This window comes from Podarcis bocagei, assembly GCF_964188305.1.
Source record: "Podarcis bocagei genome assembly, chromosome: 4".
NCBI lineage: Eukaryota > Metazoa > Chordata > Lepidosauria > Squamata > Lacertidae > Podarcis > Podarcis bocagei.
Genome location: NC_138128.1, coordinates 40,978,348 through 40,997,884, shown reverse-complemented (window position 1 = coordinate 40,997,884; position 19,537 = coordinate 40,978,348). Strand labels below are relative to the sequence as shown.

Sequence of the window (19,537 nt, the reverse complement as noted above, 5' to 3'; positions counted from 1 at the left end):
AAGATGGGTAGAATGAAATCTGCAGTTCCGTAAAGAGTGTGTTGGATTTGCTACCTCCCAGGTGATACATTTTTATAGTCTTTCCCTTTCTTGCATCTACACTGGTTCCTGTACTGGCCCTTGCATTTAATTGCAACTAATAATCCCCTGGATGTTTGAATGCACAGAGGCAGCAATCTAGTATAGGCCAGATTCTTATCAGATCCTAGGCTTCTGGACCAAATTTGACTGGTGGGCTGCCCACCTGTCCATCACTAGGCAGTACAGTGACATCAGGCAATTGTGTGCTTTGAAGTCCTGAAGTTGGGACGTCAAAGCATCATGCAGGGTTTGCAAAGAGCCCTGTGTGGTGCTTTAAAATGCGTGAGGCTTTGGCTCCCAACTGTGTTCTGGCAACCATACCTCACAGGTGACATCACATATGACATTAGTTCTGGGGCAGGTGGGAGTGGTTTGGGGGGGAATGGCCCTCCAGGCCCAATTTAAACTCTTGGTTGACCAAGTTTGGCCAATGGGCTGGATATTCCCCTCTGCAGTATAGATGAAGAAAACCCCCTTCTCTATTACTCTTATTGGATAGGAAATCAAAATATTTTTTAGCCTTGAAAGGAAACCAGCCAATCCCATACTGGTCTCCCATGAGAACTTCAGTGTCACCTACTTACCACATACTGCTCCCTCATTTTTTTAGTGGACAGATGAGCTGCTGTTGTGGCATTGAAAGAGACTGGAGAAGGCAGCAGGCGAGTGTTTAAGTACACTTTCCCACATGGTAAAGCTTTACCTCATGTGGTATGGGCCTGGGGCACACTCCCTTTGTATTATGCTGCCGTTCCAAAACAATTTGCAGCTATTTAAACCAAACTGCCCTGGGCAAAACTTCCCATTCAACTACAGTTGCACCCTTTGACTACTTGGCAATTTTCCCTTTTTGAAATCTCTCCTTTTTTGAAGTCTTTTTACTACTGCCAAATCCACTATTAATATGTTGAACAAAAATGAAGAGCAACAAAGGAAACATCTGCTAACCTTGTTTGTGTTCTCTTCATTCCTCCCACCCCCAGAAATTGTTCAAGGTCATTGCTCATCCTCTTAGTGCTGGAAAGTCTCTCTCAGGTACTCTGCGTTTGATAAGTATTTATCGTTTAAATTTGCATTTTGAGCACTTTTTGAAAGTTTGTTTGGTTTGTGATATCTGAATGTGAGGGATTGCTATAGCCTACCCTACCCACCTCCAGTCATCCTAGTCTCAGCTCACCTCATTGGCTTGTTCCCTTGGAGAGATCTGCTTTATGACTGATAAACTTCCTCTCTGGAAATGACTTTCATGCTAAAACTCACATGAATCCAGCCTATACCTTAATGTATATGCTGATCCTACTCAGCTTCTGTGTACCCAAATGAGCTACAAACCCTGGAGGGACACTGCCAGTGGTGTGGCTTGGTATAAAGCAGCTCATTATGTTCCATAGCTCAGATGAAGGGGGACTTATGCATTCTTCTAGCTGACGCCAATATCCTATAAGAGGATAGGAATACACCGCCAAGACCCTGAACCTTCTGAGCAAGCATGGTGTCATTCCTTTGTTTTATACAGTGACTATTATTTACTAAATGTCAAAATTATAGTGGTTTTTTTGACATTTTCAGCCTTTCATGAACCTTCTCAAATGCTTAGTATCCAGATGCAAGGTCTTTAGTGTAGACATCTGTCCATATGTCAGATTATGAAGAAAATGGAACATTGAGTTTGTCAAATCACTTGGTTATTGCAAGTAAGTCACCTGAGGCCCTTTTAGCAAAGCAGGTTATGAACTTTGAGTAAATTCAACTCCAGAAGATAATACAAAGCTTTTGTTTCTCTGTGTGTGGTTTATTTGTTTGTTTTTTAGATGAGCAAGTCATCATGGGCAACAAGCTGCTTGTCTATATAAGGTATGGTACATCCAGCATCTATGAGATAGTTATTTATGTTTTGCTTTCTGTAGTACAGTGGTACCTTGGTTTAAGAACAGCTTAGTTTATGAACAACTTGGATTAAGAACGCTGCAAACCTGGAAGTAGGTGTTTTGTTGTGAACTTTGCCTTGGAAGCAGAACGTGTTGAGTGTGTTCCATTTGTAAACTGAGTCCCCCGCTGCTATGGGAAAGCACACCTTGGTTTAAGAACGCTTTGGTTTAAGAATGGACTTCTGGAACGGATTAAGTTCGTAAACCCAAGGTACCACTGTAGTATGATCTTTTTTGTCACATAGGGACAGAGAAACCCAACAGCTCTGCCATGCCAGCAGCCAATACCATAGCTTAGCTAGGATTCTCTGCACCCCAGGCAGCAACCCCCCTCAGTTGATGAGCATTGCCATTCAAATGGTGTGGGCGTGCCACATCATCTGATCTATTTTGTGGGGCGGGGCTTATCTGCCTCCCCCATATTTTATTCAAGCTGGCACCCCTGCTAGGGATGTCCTATCATCTCACTTCCTCAAATGCATAGGGTGATCTTGAGATGTAGAATGAAATCAAGGAGGCTCCTGAAAGACGAAGTGTTGTAGCAAATTCCCTCACATCGACTGGGTACACACATGCACAGTTGCAGTAAAGAAGTAAAATTTCCAGATACCCTAAATAACTGTGCATGGGAACAATTGGCCATGGAGCTGACCAAAGGGATGACTACCCTAGAGTTTATCTTAAATGGAGTCCAGGACCTAGTGCAAGATGTAGGTATTGTTGAACCGATCTAGAACAGTGACCATGGTGCTATGAAATCCAGCATATAAGTGGACAACTGCCAAGAAAGTCCAACATTGTTCTGACTTCCTCAAAAGAGGAAACTTAATAAAAATGAGATAAAAAGGAAATTGAAAGCCAAGAGGTTCAGAATACTTGGCAGGAGAGAGGCTATTCAGTACCATCATAATAGAAACTTGACTGGAATGTAGACCTAAGACCAGGAAAGGTATTATCAGAGCCAAGTGGATGCCTGCATGGTTGAAAAGTGGAGTCACTGAAGTGATTAGAGGCAAGCAAACTAAATTCTAATGCTGATAGACTGCTTTGGGTGAGTGGGGAAACTGCAGGGGCATAGGACAGAGCGACTGGAACCCTGAACAGGAGCACTCTGCTGCTGTTTGTTGAAGGGTCCCACTTGTATACGAGCAGGAACCTAGATAAGGAAATGGGGGCCATTTCCAGCTGCATTTAGGTCTTTGTTATGTTACAGTTCTTAATTTATGGCACTGTTTAAACTCCATCTGTCCTTTCTTAACAGTTGCTGTTTGGCTGGTCGAGCTTATCCACTGGGCAATATCCCTGAAGATCTGGTACCTTTGGTTAAAAATCAGGTGAGTTAAAAATAAACTGCAAAATTCACTGGAAAGGCCAGTGGCTCAGTATTACCCAGCCAGTCCATGTAGAAAATAATGAGCTGAATGACTGATGGTCCGGCTCCATATAAGACAGTTTCCTATGTTCTGCCAGAATAATTTTGCATTTTTGAAAAATTTGGAAGCTGCTCCTGTAGGTGTGCTTAATAAGAAATAATAATATTATCAAAGGCATAATTTGTTGTGGAACTCCCTTCCCTCCATCTTTGAATAGTATCCACCCACTCTGTCAACGGTTGCCACAGCAATATCCCAAAGTTTTCTGAGCTCAACTTCACAGACTGCTGGTCCATGTTTGGAAGTCTTATTATAGAGGAAACGAGAGTGTAGAAAATTTGAGACAAAACAAAAGAGGCAATATTGCAGGAACACGAGCAAATAAAAACTCAAAAGGATAGTTCCCCCCCTACATTCCAGTTGTGTCGTATTCTTTAAGACTATGTGCAGATATTAAATTTATTAAGGTTGGCAGATGATTCCCATCACGGAACCTGGTTTATCTATAGCAATCACGTAACAATGTGATAGGAATGACATGCCTTTTGTGCTTAGCCGTTACATTGCAGATATCTGATAAGAAGTTGCTATCATCTGGATAACGGTAGCCTTTTGATTGTCTGCCACAGCTCTTTGTGATTGTCCCTGAGGACTTTTTCATACACGTTTTGATTCTCTCCCCTGCCCTTCTTTCAATGAAGATATAGTCAGCTGGGAGCTGTGCTATGTTTTTTTCTGGGGTTTTTTGTCCATTATGGACTTCATGGGAGTCTAGAGCAAGAATGGGGAACCTTGAGACCCTCCAGATATTGCTGAACCAGCCATTATTATTATTAAAACTCCAGTTCTCATAATCTCTGACCATTGGCCATGCTGGCTGACTGGGACTGATGGGACATTTGAACAGCCACAGATTCCCCACCACTAGTCTAGAGGCTAAGGCTGCAATCCTATTCTCATTTATCTGGGAGTAATTCAGGTTGACTCTGTGGAACTTGCTTCTGAGTAGACATGCATATGATGAAATGTACCTAGGCTTCATTTCAGTTGTCGGGGAGGACGGCTAATAAGTAGATCACCTGATTTATTTATTGATTGATTTTGTTAAAGTAAATTTCTATACTGCCCATAATCCAAAGATCATGGGGTGGTTTACAATGTAAGAACACAAAAATATATACCATAGCAAGAAACAAAAACAATATCCCCCACCCAGTTAAAAAGGCCATAGGATTGCCATGAAGGATTTATGTGACATTTTGTATTCATGTATGATATTTTTCAAAGCAATGTAAAGAAAGAAAAGTCATTGATCTAAAAAGCCTAATTTTGCATTCAAACATGATAGGAGGGAACATGCAGAATGGAAAAGGGTTGGGGACAAAGTGTGGCTGTTTTGTGCATGCAGGCTTCATTTGAGTAGTTGGGGATAAGGGCTAACAAGTAAATCTACCAGATTTTTCTACACTAAGTATTATACATTTACAGTGCAATCTTACGTGCTCTACCTGTACCCCACCGTACAGTGTACACAGGATTGTCTCCTTGATCATGAAGTGACTTACTATTCTGTTAAATAGCCACAATAATGGTATAAATCAGCTTTTAATAGCCACATTGAAGCAACATTTTGAAGCATATCTGATTGTTTTGCTCTGTATGCAAAGACATTAGCACTTATTAGCTGTGCTCAGCTCAGTAGCATGGCAGATAGTTTGGATGTAGGCCAGGTGCATCTAAATCACTGCCAGTAAATTTCAGGCATCACTTCTGTGTTCCTGTTGCTAAAGCTCCTCGGGGAACTGTTATTTTAACCACAGCAAAGCATTGTGTCTCATGCCAGATTGATCATATAACCTACTTACTGAACTGGCACTCCTTATCCCAAGTAGTTGCACAGTTGTGGCTCTCTCTGCAACTCTGCTGTGCTGTTCTGGTCTTGTGATGTTTAACTGATATACCTGTTGCTCATAGTCTGTGATGGACAGCCATAGGCGCGGTCTGTGTAGAGATGTCCTGTGCCCAAGGCAGTGGCAGAGCTTCATGCTTCTGCACCGGGGGGGGGGGGGCGGAGAGCAGGGGGGCGGGGCTGGAGCGTGTCATGGGGGCGTGGCATGCATCCTGGAGGTGGGGCATGCCACCTGCGGGGGCTTGGCGCCCAGCGTGGGCAGGGAGACAGCCGCGATGGCATCCCACCGGGATTGCGCTGCCGGGGGCTGTACTCTCCCCCCCGCACTCCTCTTCCTCCGCCAGTGGCCCGAGTCTCCTTCCTGGATTTCTGTTTTAAGCACAGTGATTGGATCGGGTAACCCCAGTCATGCTTGCTCAAATTGTCCATGTTATTTTCCCCAGCATTTGGCCTGTGTTTCATAGATTTTCATAATAACTCTCCCATTTTAAATTCTGCTAACAATCTTTCCTTTATCTTTTATGTCCCAATAAATTGACTCGATATATTAGGAATTGGTGCATTTTGGAAAGTAATCTTGAAGGCAAATGTGCTTGTGTCTTTTGCCAGAATTCATTATTTAGGAAACCTGTGGTGATAATCTCTCTCAGATGCCAGTGAGCAGCAATAAATGTCAATAATTGTGAAAGTGGATGTAAGAAGCCATGGGATATGTTAAACAGAAGTACTTTGCCTACTGTTAAATCATTGAACTTGTACCGGGAAATAAACGTCCAGCACAGCGGATGGCATTTAAGGAACAGAAAATGCTGTTGAAAATCCATTCTGTATTCTCAAGGAGGTTTAAGGAGCTGGTAAGCTTTGAACAGTTCCTTCAGGTATTCAGTGATTATTAATCTTTCATGGCAGGTCTTTGAATTCCTCATTCGTTTGCACTCAGCAGAGGCACCCACCGATGAAGAGGTTTACCCTTATGTCCGCACACTGCTGCACTTCGATACACGAGAGTTCCTCAATGTTCTTGCACTGGTAAGTGGCAACACCACTTCCACAAAGATATTGGGGGAGAAATCCCATCACCTCCTTCATTTGATTAAATATGTCAAGTTTTCACTAATGTAGAAAAACTTACTTGTTTGACAAATATAATATTTGCTAACCTTTTTCAGTATTAGCTGCAACTGAATATTCTCTGTTTGTCACTACAAACTCTCCTTATGGTGTGTAGAGTTTCAGTCTTTATGAGCCAACCATCCCATTTACTGTTGGAAGGCCTTTCTGAATAAACGGAATTTGGGAGCCACTGGCACAAATTCCACCAACACCGGTGTTCTTACTTCTTGAACATGAACCAATGTATTCAATGCATTTTAAAAATGCATATTTTATTAGGAATAGTCTTTAAAATGCTGTTGTATTGCATATGCAGTTTTGCAGCAAGTAACAGGTTTCCAGGCCAGGTTATGCTGGTGATAAATTTGTTCACCATTATGGATTACATTACTCTTGGTGGGCCAGATATTGTAAAAAATTATGTAGCAGTACACTTGCTAAGTGTGTAGTTCAACATGTGAAAAGCTGCCCTTTTTATTTTTTTATTTTACAAAGACCATGCAGTTGCTATTTCTGGAAGCCAGAGGCTGCCCTACTATTAGATTCAGGAACAGAGAAGCAGAAGACTCTCCTTTTATTTCCATTGCCATTTTTAATATCCAAGGAGAGTGGAAGATGTATGTGTGAGGCTTAGGAGTTAGAAGCCCACAATACTAGATTGGGTTTGGGGGCTGAAGAAGAGGGGGTGGAAGGATGGCACTGTGGAAATCCCAACATTTTCATAGATGTTCATCTCCTTTTCCATTTGTGCTTGCTGCTAATAGTTTCACACTGGACACCCACAAGCCACACTACACCCTGTCATTATTGGTACTTTTTTCACTTCAGGGATACCTTCTTCTTGCTCAGTGTAAATAATACCTCTTTATGCTGAGAACTAATTTATTTTGCGCCTCTTGTTAGAGCTAACATTGTTGCCTGTATTGATGCTCTAGTTTCGTATTGGAAGTGGGGAAGATTGCCTCTGTAGAAATAATACTGACTCTGCAATCTGGCTTCTGCACTCTGCTGAAACTTTAGTAATAATAATAATAATAATAATAATAATAATAATAATAATAATAATAATAATAATAATTTATTATGTATACCCCGCCCATCCAACTGGTTTTCCCCAGCCACTCTGGGTGGTTCTATTATCTTCTCATTTCCAGACTTATAAGCCTCTCATTGACCTCTCTACTGTCTTCAGTATAGTTGATGTTCCTCTCCCCTTAATGCTCTAGGTTTCTTTATCTTGCTCCTTTCCTCCCTGTCTAATAATACATTCAACAGGAAAGTTTTGTTTGCTTTTTCCTCTCCCTTTGTTCCTTCAGGACTTGTTCTTAACCCTCTGCTATAATAGGCGCACAAGCTTAACATCTTGGTTTTGAGTTTGCTACAGCATGGCTACCCCCTCTGGAAACTGTTACATCTATGCACTGCGCTTGTCTCTGCCTCAGGACCCCATAGCTTTCTGCCACAATATAAGCCGTCATATCTTAACAGCTTGCATGTTACTGTCAGCTTCTCCACTTCACACTACTGTCTGAGATGCTGCAGGCATCTGAAAACAATTATAGTTTGAGCGAGTTGTGTTACAGGTAGAGGCCAAATGATACTGTCCATCAGAAAAAGCTTTCATTGCAAAGTGCTGTTGTACTTTTATTCCAGTTTCTGTAGTCTAATTGGCCGCCGACGTCTTTGCAACAAGATTTACAAGCAGGGTAAAGTAACAAGTTTAGTGGATAATTACAGTTGGCGTGAGGGAATGAAGGAAGGATGTAACAAGTCCCACTGCTAGCTGCTGCATTTTTTGTATTTCCCATTATATGGGGATAAAGGTATAAAGTGTTCCCCCCCCCCTCTTTTCTCTCCCAATACCATTATCTAACAAAGACATTTGAAGACTTTAAGAATGACAAGCAAGCTGTAGAGTACCAACAGAGAATTGTGGACATCCTTCTGAAGGTAAGCTCCCTCCTCACCTTGTTTTGTAGTGGCCGTAGTAAAAGATGGATTGTTTCTGCGGTGTTATATATTCCTTTATTTTAATCCTGTCACTGAGTTGGAATGCTTTCTTTGGGAAATGAATAAACGTGTCCTTTGTGTGCCTTGCTAATTGGTAAGAAGTGAATGGCACTGGCTTCACTAGCAAGGTACTCTGAGGTACTTGAATGAGAAATGTTTCCTGACTTTAAACTTATGGTGCTCTTTAAAAATACTAAACAAATATTTTCCTGTAGAATGTACAGTTTCATGAGAGAATAATCGTGCAATGCCATCTCTTTCTTGATCCAGTATGCTTCACTGAAGTGCCTAATGAAGCTAACTTACCTTAATACATAAGTGATGATGTATGTTGGTTTCATTGATGGACTTTATCCTTATCTTGAATATAATATACACTGAAACATAATGAGGACAAAGAACTACGGACATAAGTTGTTAGCGCAGTGTTGTTGTAAACTGTTAATGCAAAATGGATGTATGTCATATACAGGAGAGGAGGCAACTAAGTTTACCTCTGTGTGTGGCCTTGGACTGTTCCAGAATAGGCTTCTTTTGGTCATAACATTTAACAGAAAATACGTTGCTGTTATAGGTTCAGGAACTGAGCCTTGTATCCTACTATTTCTGCTAGAAGGATGAAGAACTTCAAATTCAAAGATGGAAAAAATAATAGAGAAATAACATTTTGTAACTGAAAGGGTATTGAAAAGAAGAGATGGGTTTCCTGCTAATTGCATCAGTTTGTCTTGTTTGTCTTCTCTATATCTAAACATTTCAGTAACTGCTCCCTCCTTGAGGGGGAGTTCATATTTTTCCATGTTCAAACCCACATAACATTTGCAGATATTATAAATTATTAAAGATTTCATAACAGTTGGAATTTCATCTTCTGTTCAATTAAATAAAATTCGAAAAGGCATTAGAAAATTCTGTGATAACCCCATCACACCAGAACTGAAGTAGGGTCTGCATTAGTAGCTAAACATTTCCAGCATTTAAATAATGTATCTGAGTATGTCTTATTAACCCTAGAAGGCATAAAATGTCATTTTAATAATAATTTATATTGAACTTCATTTAGCAGTACCTGTTTAGCAGAGTGACATACCACGTTCATTTCTATTGTAGGATTCTAATTCTGATATGTTTTCCATTGTGCCTCCTTCCCAGATTTTTAATTATACTATTATTCTTGCCAACAAACCCCTTGATTCTTCACCTGTAATTAAAGTTTCCCAGGGCATTCATTTCTTTAAAAATGAGTATGTAGGAACCAACACCTCTAAAATTTGAAAGCATTGAAACCAAAGCAGTTTCCAACCTCCCAAGTTCTGAACAATTTCTGTCTTAACAATTGTCCATTCAGTTGTTGTTGTTTAGTCGTTTAGTTGTGTCTGACTCTTCATGACCCCATGGACCAGAGCACGCCAGGCATTCAGTATCTGCTCCTAAATGTGTTTCCAAATTTTCAAAGATGCATATTCATCCTTTCAACAAATTTGCTATTCCTTATTACTGAAGGTAGTAGTCGTTGTAATAATTTATCCACTATTTAATCATCTCTTTCTTGCTTTGAAACCCCAAAAAGAATCTCAAGGGGTATGTTGATGTTTAATTGTCCTAGTTGATAGATTATATATTTCCTATTTTAAGTAATCTCTTTCTGTTCTTATTCTCATCAGTGTTTCAGTAGCTTTTGAGACAAACGATCATTCTCTTTTTCTGTTTCATGTGGAATTTGGTGGCACCAAATGAAGTTTGTAGTTTATTAAGCCATGGACAAACGTCAGAATGTGGCCAGAGCCACTAGGAGAGAAGGGCAGGATCATGAACTGACTTAAAGGTTAAAAGAGTTTAAAAGTTTAAGTATCAGAACAATACGGGAAGGCACTAAAGGCAAACCTATAGAAATGTAACATGATTAATACTTGAAGAAAGAAAATAGCAAGTATGCAGTAGAAGGTGCAAGGGAAGGAGTTTGCAGCCATGGTATTTGTGTATGTCTTCATTATATTCTGTTAACTCCTTGTGTTAGAGAGTAAAGGAGCAAAGTTTTCCCCTCCATATATCCTCTCTGTTCTCTTCATCTTTTTTATATAGATCACGATCCTGTGGGCAGAATGTCTCTTTATTAATGTGCACGTTATGCGCTTCTAAATATATAATACATTATTGTGATTTTGCAAATACGTGCAACCCGCATTTAGAGCTTGCCCCCCACCCCTATCAAACTGTAGTAAACCCTGAATGCTCTCTTGCCATAAATAAGGTTTTTTTAAATAATAAGCTAAGAAGGTCTCTATCTACTTTTTGCAGTGTCTTTAGTCCCTACAAGACGATGCACAGCTACACTTTCTTTAAATGTGTCTCTACACATGGCAGAATGCATGAAGGCAAAATATTACTATTGTCCTCTTGTAACTTCTGTGTGTCCAGCACTGTATAACAGATACATTGCCTGGGGCATATTCTGAGATTATTGTAAAAAGAAAAAAAATCAACTACATTTCACTTGACTACAGGATCTTGAGTATCCTGTGCTGTGGGCTAACCCTATTAACTGAGGACACTAAGGTTTTCTAGACAGGTATGTCTGAGCTTGTATGCTTCGTTAGTCCAACATAGTTTCATGTTGTCAGGTTGTATAAGCCTTAGCATGGCAGGAGAGTCGGGGACAGTCTTTGCTGACAGATGAGATATCGTTCTAAATGATCTTGGTAGGTGAAAGGCAGTCTTTCCCATAAATCATCTGAGGGACCTGGGGCAGTTTTGGTGTTTTATGAGGGACTACACGAGCACAGAACAATCTATAGGAGCATGAGAGAAGAAATAATATTTTCTAACTGACCGGACTAGCGATATTGCTAATGGTTAATGTATTTGTCATATGGAGTAAACTGAAACCGAGCGCTGCTGGCTGGTGTGTAATGGAGAAGTTGAATAGATCACCTCAGACTTTGAAAAGCAGCAAAGTAGGAAGCAGACAGCAAACTTGGCCACAGGGCGTGACTCATTCATATCAGGTACCCATGGTGTAAAAGGCAACAAGGCTCACAATAAACAACCACGAGTAAGCAATGGAACAAGGTATTATCCAGTCTGCCTTTCTAAAGCTCCACTCACTTGGTCTGAAGACAAGCATGTCTTCTCTGTTACATGACCTTCCATTTTGTACATTCCTTGTACCATTAAAGACATAAGAGCTCTGCTTAATCAGGCCAAAAGCCCATCTATGGGGTCATGTTTTCCCAGTGACCAGCCAGTTGCCCATGAGAAACCCACAAGCAGGATCTGAATGCAACAGCTCATTTCCCACTTGTGATTCCCACCAACTGATATCCAGACACATACTGCCTTTGACACTGGAAGTAGAATACAGTGGTACCTCGCAAGACGAATGCCTCCAAGACGAAAACTCGCAAGACGAAAGAGTTTTTCGTTTTTTGAGTTGCTTCGCAAGACGAATTTCCCTATGGGCTTGCTTCGCGAGACGAAAACGTCTTGCAAGTTTGTTTCCTTTTTCTTAAAACTGTTAATACTGTACCCAGGGTGCATTGCTTGAAGAGGTGCAGTTGCGATTTGACTTCGAGGAGCAACTCATAGCACGCGGTGTGGTAGCCTTTTTTGAGGTTTTTGAATTCCTATGGGAAACCGTGCTTCGCAAGACGAAAAATTCGCAAGACGAAAAAACTCGCAGAACGAATTAATTTCGTCTTGCGAGGCACCACTGTATAATTATCATTAGTAACCAATAATAGCCTTAGCCTCCATTCATTTGTATTTTAAAGCCATCCAAGTTGGTGGCCATCACTACATCTTATGGGAGTGTATGAAGTGCTTTTTTGTCTTTCTGAATCATCCAGTATTCAGCATGAATGAATGGCCCTGAGTTCTAGAGGGGGATGGGGACTTCTCCTTAGCCACATACTCTACAGCATACATACATAACCTTATATACCTCTCTGCCATGGAGATGTCCCCATCATAACCGCCTTTTTGAACTACAAAACCCTAAGTGTTGTAAGCATTCCTCATAGGAGGATACATTTGGTTACCTTTTGCTTTTTCAGATGAGGCAATCACAACTGTACATAATATTCCATATGCAGTCAGACTATAGATTTGTGGAATAGTTATGATATTGGCAGTTTTATCTTCATCCTCTTTCATAATGATCTCAAATGTAGAATTCACTTATTTCACAGCTGCTGCTGCTGCTGCTGCTGCTGCTGCACACTGGATTTTCATCATCATCAAGCTATTCACTATGACCCCAAGGTTGTCATCCTAGTTGGTCACCATCGGTTTATACACCATTAACATATATGTAAAGTTAATATTTTTTCCTGCAATGTGCATCACTTTATACTTGCTTATAATGAATTGCATTTGCCATTTTACTGCCCATTCACCCAGTTTGGATATATCCTTTTGGTGTGCCTTGCATTCTCTTTTTTTCTTTTAATCGCCCTGAACAGTTTTGTTTATCAGCAGACTTTGCTACTTCACTGTGTTGCCTTTATATCATTAATGAACAAATTAAAAAGCACAGGCCCCAACACTGGCCCTTGGGGGATTCAACTTTCCTATTTTTAACTGGTTATTGGTCTACCTCTCCTCTTATCCTATGACTGCTGAGCTTACTCAGGAATCTGTTGAGAGATTTTGTGAAAAGCTTTTTGAGAGCCCGAGTACATAGTGTCAGCTGAGTCACCTGTATGCTTGTTGACACTCAAAATTATTTTTAATAGGTTGGTGAGACAGTGTTTAACCATGCAGAAGTCATGGTGGTTCTGCTTCAGCAAGACCTGTTCAATACGTTTGGTAATTCTAGCTTTAATAATGCTTTCCACCACTTTCCTCAGAACAGACATAAAGATAACTGGTCTGCGATTTGCCTCATCTCCTCTGGATCCCTTTTAAATAAATTCTGTTACATTGGCCACTTTCTAGTCCTTGGGTACGGACATTAATCTTAGGGACAAGTTACCGTATTTTTCGCCCCATAAGACGCACTTTTTCCCCTCCAAAAATGAAGGGAAAATCTGGGTGCGTCTTATGGGGCGAATGCAGGCTTTCGCTGAAGCTTGAAGAGCGAGAGGGGTCGGTGCGCACCGACCCCTCTCGCTCTCCAGGCTTCAGGAAGATATCCGCCGCCCAGGCAGCCCTGTGGGAGGTCCCACAGGGTTGCCTAGGCTGCGGATAGCAGCCTGCTTCTCGGAGCGTCGGGCGCCCTGAAGGCAGAGCGCCCGACGCTTCGGGAACAATTCCGCCGCCCAGGCAGCCCTGTGGGAGGTCCCGCAGGGTTGCCTAGGCTGCGGATAGCAGCCTGCTTCTCGGAGCGTCGGGCGCCCTGAAGGCAGAGCGCCCGACGCTTCGGGAACAATTCCGCAGCCCAGGCAGCCCTGTGGGAGGTCCCGCAGGGTTGCCTAGGCTGCGGATAGCAGCCTGCTTCTCGGAGCGTCGGGCGCCCTGAAGGCAGAGCGCCCGACGCTTCGGGAACAATTCCGCCGCCCAGGCAGCCCTGTGGGAGGTCCCACAGGGCTGCCTAGGCTGCGGATAGCAGCCTGCTTCTCGCAGCGTCGAGCGCCCTGAAGGCAGAGCGCCCGACGCTTTGGGAACCATTCCGCAGCCCAGGCAGCCCTGTGGGAGGTCCCGCAGGGTTGCCTAGGCTGCGGATAGCAGCCTGCTTCTCGGAGCGTCGGGCGCCCTGAAGGCAGAGCGCCCGACGCTTCGGGAACAATTCCGCCGCCCAGGCAGCCCTGTGGGAGGTCCCACAGGGCTGCCTAGGCTGCGGATAGCAGCCTGCTTCTCGCAGCGTCGAGCGCCCTGAAGGCAGAGCGCCCGACGCTTCGGGAACCATTCCGCAGCCCAGGCAGCCCTGTGGGAGGTCCCACAGGGCTGCCTAGGCTGCGGATAGCAGCCTGCTTCTCGGAGCGTCGGGCGCCCTGAAGGCAGAGCGCCCGACGCTTCGGGAACCATTCCGCAGCCCAGGCAGCCCTGTGGGAGGTCCCACAGGGCTGCCTAGGCTGCGGATAGCAGCCTGCTTCTCGCAGCGTCGAGCGCCCTGAAGGCAGAGCGCCCGACGCTTCGGGAACCATTCCGCAGCCCAGGCAGCCCTGTGGGAGGTCCCACAGGGTTGCCTAGGCTGCGGATAGCAGCCTGCTTCTCGGAGCGTCGGGCGCCCTGAAGGCAGAGCGCCCGACGCTTCGGGAACCATTCCGCCGCCCAGGCAGCCCTGTGGGAGGTCCCACAGGGCTGCCTAGGCTGCGGATAGCAGCCTGCTTCTCGCAGCGTCGAGCGCCCTGAAGGCAGAGCGCCCGACGCTTCGGGAACAATTCCGCCGCCCAGGCAGCCCTGTGGGAGGTCCCACAGGGCTGCCTAGGCTGCGGATAGCAGCCTGCTTCTCGCAGCGTCGAGCGCCCTGAAGGCAGAGCGCCCGACGCTTCGGGAACCATTCCGCAGCCCAGGCAGCCCTGTGGGAGGTCCCACAGGGCTGCCTAGGCTGCGGATAGCAGCCTGCTTCTCGCAGCGTCGAGCGCCCTGAAGGCAGAGCGCCCGACGCTTCGGGAACCATTCCGCAGCCCAGGCAGCCCTGTGGGAGGTCCCACAGGGCTGCCTAGGCTGCGGATAGCAGCCTGCTTCTCGCAGCGTCGAGCGCCCTGAAGGCAGAGCGCCCGACGCTTCGGGAACAATTCCGCCGCCCAGGCAGCCCTGTGGGAGGTCCCACAGGGCTGCCTAGGCTGCGGATAGCAGCCTGCTTCTCGGAGCGTCGGGCGCCCTGAAGGCAGAGTGCCCGACGCTTCGGGAACAATTCCGCCGCCCAGGCAGCCCTGTGGGAGGACCCGCAGGGATGTCTAGGCTGCGGATAGCAGCCTGCTTCTCGGAGCGTCGGGCGCCCTGAAGGCAGAGCGCCCGACGCTTCGGGAACAATTCCGCCGCCCAGGCAGCCCTGTGGGAGGTCCCACAGGGTTGCCTAGGCTGCGGATAGCAGCCTGCTTCTCGGAGCGTCGGGCGCCCTGAAGGCAGGGTGCGCAAGGCTTGGGGCGGCAGCGGACTGCTTGCGCGCACCTAGAAGCTTGGGGCGTGCTGAGGTCAGCGCGCCCCAAGCTTCTGCATGCCGGCAAGCAGTCCGCTGCCGCCCCAAGCCTCCCGCACCCGGCAGGAGGTCCCGTCGGGTGCGCAAGGCTTGGGGCGGCAGCGGACTGCTTGCCGGCACGCAGAAGCTTGGGGCGCGCTGAGCTCCGCACGCCCCAAGCTCCTGGTGTAGCGCAGCGCACCTGGGGGGGAAATAAAAATTTTTTCCTTCATTTCCCCCCCTAAAATCTAGGTGCGTCTTATGGGCCGGTGCGTCTTATGGGGCGAAAAATATGGTACATACTTTTGTTAGATCAGGGAGTCCACGTTGGGGTAGATTCTGTTTGAATCCAGATTTGCCAGTTTCTAATTTGTCTCTTGTAACTACTGTTCTCAGTTCCTCAGACTCCCACCCATACTTTGTGAAGAAGCTTCTGAATACTGCTAAAGCTTAGCCATTGTGTGTGTGTGTGCATGTGTACGGTTCTGTAAACATTGCAGTACCACCAGAATGTTCTGAAGATGTTGGATGAAATGGTGCAGTTGTCAATCAACCTTGCCATCTTAGCTGTATCTTGGTTAGACCATGTGAGAAACTACTTAATTTAGTTGGGAGTAGTATTTCCCTTTTTCCTTTAAGCATGATTGTTGTTGTTGTTTAGTCATTTAGTCGTGTCTGACTCTTCTTGACCCCATGGACCAGAGCACGCCAGGCACTCCTGTCTTCCACCGCCTCCCGCAGTTTGGTCAGGCTCATGTTTGTAGCTTCGAGAACACTAAGCATGATACTGCATCTCAAAATGCCCTTGTTATTTTGACCCTCTTTTCAGGGCACAACTATTTAAGATCTTAAGGAGCACAGCAAAATTCAGTGTAGCTACAGGTGTCCATTTCCAAGTGGTTCTTGACACAGTGTGCTCTTAAGCATGTAGAAAGCAGGTTGTTCAGAACATTCACTCGTGATGAGGAGAATTTTAATCCTAGCCACATTCGTGTCCAAGCACTACAGTGTGGTGTAGTGGTTAAGAGCGGTAGTCACGTAATCTGGGAAACCGGGTTTGTGTCTCCGCTCCTCCACATGCAGCTGCTGGGTGACCTTGGGCCAGTCACACTTCTGTGAAGTCTCTCAGCCCCACTCACCTCACAGAGTGTTTGTTGTGGGGGGCGAAGGGAAAGGAGAATGTTAGCCGCTTTGAGACTCCTGAAGGGGAGTGAAAGGCGGGATATCAAATCCAAACTCCTCTTCTTCTTCTTCTTCTACTCAGATTCTGCTTAGCGCTTGGCTAGATATGATAAATCTAGATTTACAAAAGGTAGATAAAATAGTTAATATGGATTTATGGAATGCTTTGTTTTAAGACACTATAACTATACTGTCTCCATGACAGAAATGTTTCCAAAGTGCAAAACATGGATAGGTAGCATGGCATAGTCAGGAATAATTGGGAGTATTAGCAATTCTTTTTGTACAGAATAGCAAAATTTAAGATGCTAATTGTTAGAAACCTATCATAGCTTTTAGAAGAGGATTCTCACAAGTTAACATTTCTGTCTGCTCCTTGGTGAGAGAAAATGGAATTGTTTCCCCACCCCCCACCCCCTGATTTATGTCCATCTCTCTGCCCTCTCCCATTTTACGACTATTTCAGATGAGCTGCCGAGTTGTTTCATAGACTGCACAAACGATGCCTACTGTTATCCACTGATGAGTTCAGAACAATGTCGCTGGCTGTTACTGCAAGGCAGTGTAATATGACTTCTCAGTGATAGTGCTATATCTGCTTCTTGTGATAAGGTTTCGGAGCTGATACTTACATCCAGGCCATGATGAGCTGAATTTCTTATGGCAGTGTAATGATAAATTGCTCTCCTTCAGAGTATGGGCACTGCAATGCAAGTAAAGTCATATGAATTTTGTTTGAAATGACTAATGTGCTTGCCTTGTGCTTATGTAATCTAAATATTCCAATTTAGTAATCTGGCTTTCTCATATTCCCTTTTTCTAGTAATATAGTTTGGAAATCTTTATAGGATTTTCTTTATCACATTGGAATTGGATACAGTTTGTATCCAATTATTTGTTCTGTTTCATGTATGTTAAGTGATAACATGGGATAACCTAATTAATTGAGCTGCTTCCCCTTGTCTAGGTTATGGTGGAGAATTCTGATTTTACCCCCTCACAAGTTGGATGTCTCTTTACTTTCCTTGCCCGACAGCTTGCTAAGCCCAACAACACACTGTTCGTAAATAGGACGCTATTTGACCAGGTAAAAGGGGGGGGGGGAGCACAAATAAAGGGGAAAGGACTGTTGCTGATTTTGTTTTTTCTTTCTTTCATTTTTTAAATTACTCAATAAAACAAAGTATATATGCTTACAGACAACTAGAAGATCATTTTTCCAGGACTATTGCATAATACCTATATTAAGCAATTAATATTCATTACTATGAGTATTTTGTTTACAAAGTGCTTAAAATCTCACATTATGTGATGCCATAATATAAAATGACGGGACTGTGTATCATGTCATTCTTTAACAGTGCAAAAAATGGGATATAAAGCATGAGAAATCTGATGGCAGTGATTTTATAAAGATTAAGTGGCAACAGAGACCAAGATACATGTTGGAGGACTTAGAGAATATCAGAAAATCCAGTCTGCAGCCCAGACTTGACCCACCAGGGATTCAAATTTGGCCCTTAAAGCCATTCCCTCCAAGCTACACCCACCTGCTCCACACCAGAGATCATATGTGATGTCTGGAGCAGGGCAGGTAGAGACCTGCCTGCCAGTGCATAGTTGGGAGCCTTAAAGTGTGCTCCAGAGTGTGGATTGACAAAGGAAAGCAGACTTCAATTCCTACCAGAGCCAGTGTGGTGTAGTGGTTAGGAGCGGTAGACTCGTAATCTGGTGAACCAGGTTCGCGTCTCCGCTCCTCCACATGCAGCTGCTGGGTGACCTTGGGCTAGTCACACTTCTCTGAAGTCTCTCAGCCCCACTCACCTCACAGAGTGTTTGTTGTGGGAGAAGAAGGAAAGGAGAATGTTAGCCGCTTTCAGACTCCTTCAGGTAGTGATAAAGCGGGATATCAAATCCAAACTCTTCTTCTTCTTCTACTGCTGATCAGCAGATGGGTGGTAGAGCTGAAACCTACTGTATTAACTGTATTAGCTGTATGTAGTGCTTTGAAATCCCCACAAAGCATGCGGTGCTTTGAAGTCATTGTGGTTTCAAGTCTGGCCTGTGGAGCCCAAAAAGATTTCCTGTTCTCACAGAAGATATAAGTAGAACCTGAGACTCAAGTGGTTGCTATATTGCTCTCTATTTGCTGAATTCATACATCAGAAAATTAATTCCAGGCATTCTGGAGATGGGTCTACTTCTCCAAAATGGTATAGTAGTGCCAGTCATCTAGAGAATTTTCTCTCCCAGAAGCATTTGATAAGGTATATTTCTGAGATACAACAAGAAGATGCACATCTATATCCCTATCTCTGTAATTCTGTTTGCTTCCCGTCCAGGTCCTTGAATTTCTCTGCAGTCCTGATGATGATTCACGGCACTCTGAGAGACAGCAGGTATGAATCCTTAGACGAATAATTCATGCTGTTAGATTGGTGGATGGTTAGGGAAGGGAAGGTCATTGCTAAGTATGATCAGACTATCGAGCAGCAACAGTAAAACTGGCACCTCACAGATTAAGAAGTCAGCAGCTGGAGAGCAACGGACAACCTGTCTGTTTATGAATGCAAACGGGCAATATCTGCATGATCGTTAGATGAACAATAGCTGAATATTTTTATAGCAATGCAGATCAGCCACACTGAAAGCACAATCTGCGGTGTGAGCAAATGCAGCTCAAAACTGCACCCATAATGCATGGGCAGCCGCCGCCAATAATACCAGTGAAGCTGATTGGAAAGAAAAGGGAGTGCGTTGCCAAGAGATGACGTCTCTGTATGGTTTACTTTCCCCACCAACTTAAAAACAGTTTGGGATGGAGGGTGGGGAGAAAGGGGCAGCAGCAATTATGGGGAGAACTTGTCCCCTCCCTTGATTG

At 44.2% G+C, this 19,537-nt stretch overlaps 1 protein-coding gene across 4 annotated transcripts in view; it reads left to right on the top strand.

Moving 5' to 3' along the window:
- Window positions 1–19,537, top strand: part of VPS8 (VPS8 subunit of CORVET complex) — a 92,814-nt gene that overhangs the window by 27,671 nt on the left and 45,606 nt on the right. For all 4 annotated transcript variants that reach the window (XM_081192524.1, XM_081192522.1, XM_081192525.1 and 1 more), the window contains 7 exons: window positions 1,065–1,116; window positions 1,893–1,935; window positions 3,271–3,343; window positions 6,201–6,320; window positions 8,283–8,354; window positions 17,624–17,743; window positions 18,999–19,055. In XM_081192524.1, the coding sequence (XP_081048650.1) occupies window positions 1,065–1,116; window positions 1,893–1,935; window positions 3,271–3,343; window positions 6,201–6,320; window positions 8,283–8,354; window positions 17,624–17,743; window positions 18,999–19,055 (537 nt within the window). The remainder of the gene's footprint in view (window positions 1–1,064; window positions 1,117–1,892; window positions 1,936–3,270; window positions 3,344–6,200; window positions 6,321–8,282; window positions 8,355–17,623; window positions 17,744–18,998; window positions 19,056–19,537) is intronic.